General features: G+C 37.7%; 1 protein-coding gene across 1 annotated transcript; it reads right to left on the bottom strand.

Moving 5' to 3' along the window:
• Window positions 1-751: 751 nt before the first annotated feature.
• Window positions 752-6,616, bottom strand: LOC113675356 (ATP-dependent RNA helicase DDX51). The gene is made up of 6 exons (XM_027191924.2): window positions 5,316-6,616; window positions 4,176-4,400; window positions 3,348-3,571; window positions 2,859-3,018; window positions 2,148-2,398; window positions 752-1,443 (listed from the first exon to the last, which is right to left on the bottom strand). The coding sequence occupies exons 1-6, from the start codon at window positions 6,494-6,496 to the stop codon at window positions 1,169-1,171; spliced, it is 2,316 nt and encodes a 771-aa protein (XP_027047725.2). The 5' UTR covers window positions 6,497-6,616; the 3' UTR covers window positions 752-1,168.
• Window positions 6,617-7,099: the final 483 nt, after the last annotated feature.

The raw sequence follows: 7,099 nt of genomic DNA, 5'->3' as shown, positions 1-7,099 counted from the left end.
TTAAAGAAAGCTCGGTTTCTTTTTTAAATAGCAGTATAATCTGCGATAAATAAGTTTTGATAGGGCGGCTTCCATTGTCAATACGCGACCACTATTCTATTGAAAACATCACACTTACCTTACGCCAGGTAATAATTTAGTCGTTATTGTTAAGAAGGTCACAAGTACGCACAGCAAAAAATTAACTTGTATCTTACTCGCTTGACTCTTTAACTAATTTTTCTTACGTAATAATCGACATCTTTGACACGTGCGCGCGCGCGCGAGGTTGCGTTAAATCTCCTGGGTTTTGATCAAAAGAGGAGAGATGACGTTCTTTTTAGTTAGCGATAAAGGTAATATCGAATAATAAAAAATTAATTAAAAAGGATTAAAAGAAAGGCTTAGTGCTCCATAGATGTGTGGCATATAAAACCTCTCGTAAACTCCTTTAGATCTCCTAACTTTGAGCTAGAGCAATGAGTAATAGCACGTTCTCTGATTGGTTCGGGAGTGACTTGATCTTGCTTCACCTCTTCTAGAGGTGGGCTCAGAAAACTCGCGCTAATCTTTCAAACCAATCAGATGCAAGATTCATAACAAACACCACTTGCATTTCCCGCACCTCGCGCAACTTCCTGGTATTTACATGAAGTCTTCATTAATTGGCTTCTTCTTCTTCAACACCCTGACATCAGTTTGCATATTCTCCACACTGTTCTATTACATTTCCTAAGGTGCTGACAAGGAGAAATTGCTTAACAATCAAAAGTTTCTTGGTTTGGTGATCATTTCCTTTATTCTCCTGCTCTTAATGTGTTTTTAGAGGTAATATTATGAGGAGAAATTAGCTGCGTCACTTTAAGTGGTTGAAATGTTAAAAATTATCCTTAAATTTTTCAGGATATCTATGCATAAGGGCTTACAGACAGCATTATTTGTATAAAAATTTCGATTTATTATCAAAGTAACTTAACTTACAGAAAGAGCACTTTTCGCAACGTAGTTCTTACGATAAAGGGCTAAGATTGAAACGCCTAGAAACTTGACTTTTACGGCACTCTTTGTTCACATGAACTGTACAGTACTTGATTCATGTACGTCCTAGCAACACAGGGCCATTTTTTCCGATCTTCTTTATGAAATTCCAAACAAGTTTTCTCCTTTATTTCAAAATCATTTCGAACAACTAGCTTTTCTCCGGGTTTATTTTTTCCACATTAGTTAAAAACTGTTCCTGTAATAATTTAACTATGTCCTGTTTCCCCTTTTGTGGCCTTTTCTTCTGATTTTCCATCTGAACTGCTTCTTGCAAGCGTTCTAAAATGTCCTGATACTTCTCAGCCATGGGCTGCAGTTTGTCTTCTTTGATGTTGTACTTGGCAATCTTTTCGCGACCTGTTTTCTGAATTACTTCTTTAAAATGATGTACTTCTTCGCTGTGTAAAAGTGTGATGGCAGTTCCTGACACCAAGAATGGATGAAATAAATCAGTAAGAAAAAATATTTGAGGTACAAAGTGTCTCCCTTACGAAATATAGCCCCGCGAACATAAAAAATTTTAACGTTGTGAAATGATTAATTGATTGGTTCTTTAATTCGTTAATAAAGCCAAAAAGAGGTCGCAAAAACGAGTCTATCAGCACCTTAAACATTCCACACTTAACATGTTTGGAGGAAAGCAGAGAAAACTGGGTCGGGTATATTAACAGGCTTACTCGCTGACTCACAGCTTAAGGTCACAAGAAAAATTAAACAAATTTTTCTTTCGCAGTATGATTTACTTTGTTTAGCATTTATCTTCTGATTTGAAGTTACTACCTAAAATATTTTAATCACGCGATGAAACTTTGGTGAAAGAGCAGTTCAAAGAGATGGGGCGCTTTTTTTAACATAATTTCCTTATCCGAGAGGTTTACCTTTAATGCTTGACAAGGTGTAATAGAACCACAAATTAATGATTGTGATCAAATACAAAAAGACAGGAGACCTTCATAAAACACTTTCTTGTGATGTGAAAGAATTTAAAATCAAATTTTGGGGTAGTTAAAACCATGAAATTCAAATCGAAACCCAAAAGAAAGGTTATGTCGACCATCGCTATCCTTTGTCGTAACGTAACGATAAGCACTGCGTGGCAACTGCGAAAGAGACTGGGGCCAGGTTACCTTTGTTTCCTGCCCTTGCTGTCCTTCCCACACGGTGTATGTATGTTCTGACGTAATTTGGTACATCATAACTGATGACGTAACACACATCCTGAATGTCCATACCCCTCGCCATGGCATCTGAACAGATCAATAGCTGTAGCTTTCCCAGCTTAAAGTCTCGTAAGATTCCCTTCCTCTGTGGAGGTGACAAGCTTGAAGAATACTCTGCCACTTGGACACCACCATACAACTTCACAAGTAGATATAACCTGTGACAGATACAAAGCAAGAATATCTGTAGAGAACTCAGTCAAAAAGAAGAAAGATTATTGACCCTTTCAACCCAAAGAGTGACCAGCATCTAATTTCTCCTTACAGGAATACCAGTGAATGATATATTCGGATCATGAGAATAAAGGAAATGATTGCCAACCTAAGATGCTTTGATTGTCAAACAAACTCTCCTTGTCAGCACTAAAGGAAATGTATAGAGAGGAGTACTGAGAATCTGGACACTGATGTTACGATGTACAGGGTTCAGTCAAACATACACTAATACTTAAAAATATGAACCCAGAAAATCTTAAATTCTGTGTAGCTGCACCAAATCATCTTGAAATCACCAGTGGTTAGGAGAATTTGGTTTTATTCAATCAAAAGGTTAAAATTTTAGTACCATTTGTGGCTATAGGCAAAACTACGTGGAAACTGCATGGTAACGCACTGTACCTGTGAGTAGCTTCCAGTGTGGATGCAAAACACAGAACTCGCTCAAACTTCAGTTGTGTTAAGAAGTACAACACCATCAGCGGCTTCTCTCCACTGTTGCAAACTGTCATATATTCTGATAGTCCTTCTGGCACACTGAACCGACCAGATGTTGCTACATCTGAAGAAAATACAAACAAAAGACATGCTGTTTATATTACAAAGCTTCTTTGCTAAAATGTTAAAACTCCTGTTCTAATGTTAATGATTATTTCAATAGCTACTGTTACCATTTGCAATCAAACCAAAATTTTAAGGGATCTCTTCAAAAACTTCAAAACTAAAAGTGGGCCAAGTAGAGGCCTAATGGTCAGCAAATGTTAACGCAGATTTTTCAAAACTACAACAGTTAAGATAAAAATTATACATTTCATGTGACATGCTTCTCCTGGAACTACTCCATCGTTTTTAATACTACGCAAAAAACAGGTCAAGATTTTCCACATGTACCTGAAGTGGGTCCACCAAAATCAGTTGTTTTCATTTGATTGACACTTCCTGTCCCAGTAAACAAAGTTGGTTGATACAACTGGAGAGGAGCAAGTTTTTCAGGACTGTGTGTCATTGTTGCAGAGAACAACAGTTTTTGCAAAGGAAGTTGAATGGCGGCAAAACTTGCTGCTGTTTGAGCTCCAGCAGGTTGCCTGATTGTCTGCAGGTTACAGGACAATGGCCTAAAAAGGAAACAAACTATTTGATACATTCCAGATGCATGCGTGCAAAACCAGTGATCTGACAAGGTCTTGACAGAGTTATAAATGGAAAACAGAGGAGTTGTCAGTTTAATTTTATTGCAAGGATGTCCAAAGATTGAGGTTGTTTAAACTTTCCAAACATCAGAATGAGGGGATTGAGGGAAAAAATTTTGTTGGGATGGCAGGATAAAAATAACCTTTCTATAATTTATCCTGTGAAATCCCACCCTTTTTCCACACCTTTAGCCCCCAAAATATATTTGTCCCTATCAAATAGAGTCTCCTACAATGCCTTTCCCCCAAATCTTTACAGGCACTAGAAAACAAGACTTTCCTGTATTACTTGAACTAACTTTTCAGCTCATTAACCCTTTACACCCTAATATCAATATTCATGTTCTCCATACTGTTCTCTATACATTTCCTTAGGTGCTGACAAGGAGAATTTGTTTAGCAATCAAAAGCCTCTTTAGTTGGTGATCATTTCCTTTATTCTCATGACCTTTATGTTTGATTCAGGAGTGATATTGTAAGGAGAAATTAGATGCTAGTTATTCTTAGGAGTCAAAGGGTTATCTGGTACCTGTCACTGTTGAAAAAGTCACTTGTGAAAGATTGCTTGTTGTAGGCAGCTTTCAATACTTTGCCAAGCCAGCCATGGTATGATTGACTCAACAGCCGATCAGCTTCATCAATCACAAGGAATCTTACATGATGAAGGGTAAAATTTGGGGTTGATGAAATGTGATCAACTAATCTACCAGGAGTACACACAAGAATGTCAACACAACTGCTACTGCCACAAGAGCTGAAAACAAAGCAAAACCACTGTCATGAGCAGCAAAAAATGAGTCATGCCTTTTAATTTATTCCCTTCACTCCCAATATCTCATTAGTAATTCTCCACACTGTCTGCCACACAGTTTTTTAGACATTAGTTCAGAGATTTTTGGTATTGGATCAACTATTATCCTCTTATTGATATTTTTCCTTCTTCTTGTCACTTGTCTCCTTGATATTGTACTGATATTTTAAGGAGAAATTCTGTCTTGGTCACTACCCAAAGTTAAAGAGTTTAAGAGCACAATCCTAGACAATGGAAACTTTTCTTTACAGATTGATTCCAGACATCAAACTCAAATATCCACATATTGAACGTCTGGGTGTAGTGAATAGGTAGGTAGGTATATAGGTAAATTCTGTACTCAAGTGAAGTGGCCAATCCAGCTGTAATTTATCCCAGTTTACATAGCATGAAGTGACTATAAGTACTACTACTCCCTCCTGGGTGGGATATCAATCCATCATAATGTTACCCCCAGCATTTCATCAGGCTCCCCTGACAATTTGTTAGTACCCATTTATACTCCTGGGTGAAGAGAGGCACTGTGAGAGAAAAGTCTTTAGCCCAAGAACACAACAAAGCAACCTGGCTAGGACTCAAACCTAATCTTCTTGACCTGGAATCTAACTCACATGTACATTAAGCCAACGCATCTCCTATGGATACAGTATATACAGCAGATAAAAAAACCTATAATGAATAGAGTAATTCCTGTGTGTTGCATGGAACTCAGTAACTAATGGAGATGCACCCAGTTTATATGGACAAAAGTGATAGTGCTTTCATCAAGGAAACATCAACCTCCTTTAGCATCAGCCACAAAGCTGACGTGTGTCATGAGTAAAAACATATTTTGTTGAAGTAACACAAAATACTTACCCTTGGTTAACAAGCTGTTCCTGATTTTTTGAGAATGAACTTGATCCTGAAGCTAGACCCACCCTTAAATTTGTACCCTCTGTGAACATTTCAAAAACTTGTTTAACTTGATTTGCCAGATCTTTTGTAGGGAGGATGATCAATGCCCGCAAGTGACAAACCACCCTTTTCATTAGGATTTGTACAATTGGTAATACATAGGCAAGGGTCTTGCCACTTCCTGTTGGGGCTGAGACACAGATATCACCTGGTGCATAGCCCCCTCTGCCCAATAAACTGTTTGTATCCGTTTGAGATAGTACTGCTGGGATGACAATGCTCTGCACAGGGAATAAGTGATTTATATCATGGTGTTGTAGTTTTGTGACTATATGAGATTCTAAGTAAGGGATCTTGTCAACTGGAGTCATATTACCACTCAAGTCAGAGTTAATAATCGTAGGTTTTGCAAGCCAATCAGGTAACACTCTCTGTACTTTTTTAAGCTCTTTGTTCTTCCTCTGGCCTCCAATCACAGTAAACCCTGTTTCTTCACTTTTTTCTTGTGGTGTTTCTCCCGACATTTCTCCTACATTGTCCTCATTTTCTTGAGAAATATCCTCTTGTTCAAAGTCTCTTTCCTTACTTTCATTGTTCAAAAGAGTCTTTTTGTTGTCCTTTTTTTCTGCCTTCGTTTTGGCATTTTTAGAGAGTCTGTCCTTCTGTGAATCATCGTTGGGATTATCATTCTGAATTTCATCTTTCCTCTCTTTTTTTAAGCCTTTCTTTGATATCTTTTTGTACTTTATCTTATCAGAATTCTCTTTAACAAGTCTTTCCTCCTGTGAATCATTGATGGGAATATCATTTTTAACCTCATCGTTCTCCTCTTTTGAGCCATTCTTAGACATCGATTTGTCTCTTATCTTCTCCAAATTCTCTTCCGCAGGTTTTTGTTTCTTTTTCTTGGCTTTCTTCCCTGATTTCACCTCTTCTTGGACATCAGATTTCATTTGATTAGAGTCCGGAAATTTAATTTTGTTTGATCTTTCATAGCTCCCTCCATCCTGCTCTAACATTTGTCTTTTTCTCTTCCTTTCGGCGATATCACGTTGCAGCTGGGCAAGTCTTCTTGATTCGTCCCATTGATCTGGTTCATTTCCGTCATCTCCCATAAATCTCTCCACTCTGAAGAGATCCATTTCATATTTAATTGTTCTCAAACTTCAGCTATACTCAGATTAAGGGATCGAATCAAGAGCCACTACGTTTATAGCACTCTGTGAAAGTTAAACACTTCGTCCACCATGTTTCCACGTGATAAAGAGAGAAACTGGGCCTGAACATGCAGTCCGCTGGACAAAATTTCTGCTGGCGAAAATAAAGAAATAATTAAGAGGTTGTGTAAGGTCACTAATACACAAGGGGCGAAAAAGGTTGAAAATATCCAAATATTGAACCGATTGAAGAAATGTTTAATTTGTGATCTCATACAGTCACATTGTTTGTCAATTGTGATCAAGAGGAACAAAGTTTGGAAATATTTTTATTCCAAAGGGTCTTATTTCCAGAAGGAAACTCACCTGTGTCTTAATCTCAGTAGTTGAACAATACCAGGAAGAGTGGAACGAAAATTCAGGGGGAGGGAAAAAAGTAGCTAGAAAGAAGGCAGCAATGGTGTTAGCTCCTACCAAGAGTAATCAGCATCTTATTTCTCCTTACAATATTACTGCTGAATAATCCATAAAGATCATGATATTGAAGGAAATGACTGGTAGACCAAGAATTTTTGATGTCAAACAAAC

This window comes from Pocillopora damicornis, chromosome 6 (genome assembly GCF_964200805.1).
Source record: "Pocillopora damicornis chromosome 6, jaPocDami1.2, whole genome shotgun sequence".
Lineage (NCBI taxonomy): Eukaryota > Metazoa > Cnidaria > Anthozoa > Scleractinia > Pocilloporidae > Pocillopora > Pocillopora damicornis.
Note: the sequence above shows the minus strand (reverse complement) of the source record. Positions and strands in the feature narration are given on the sequence as shown.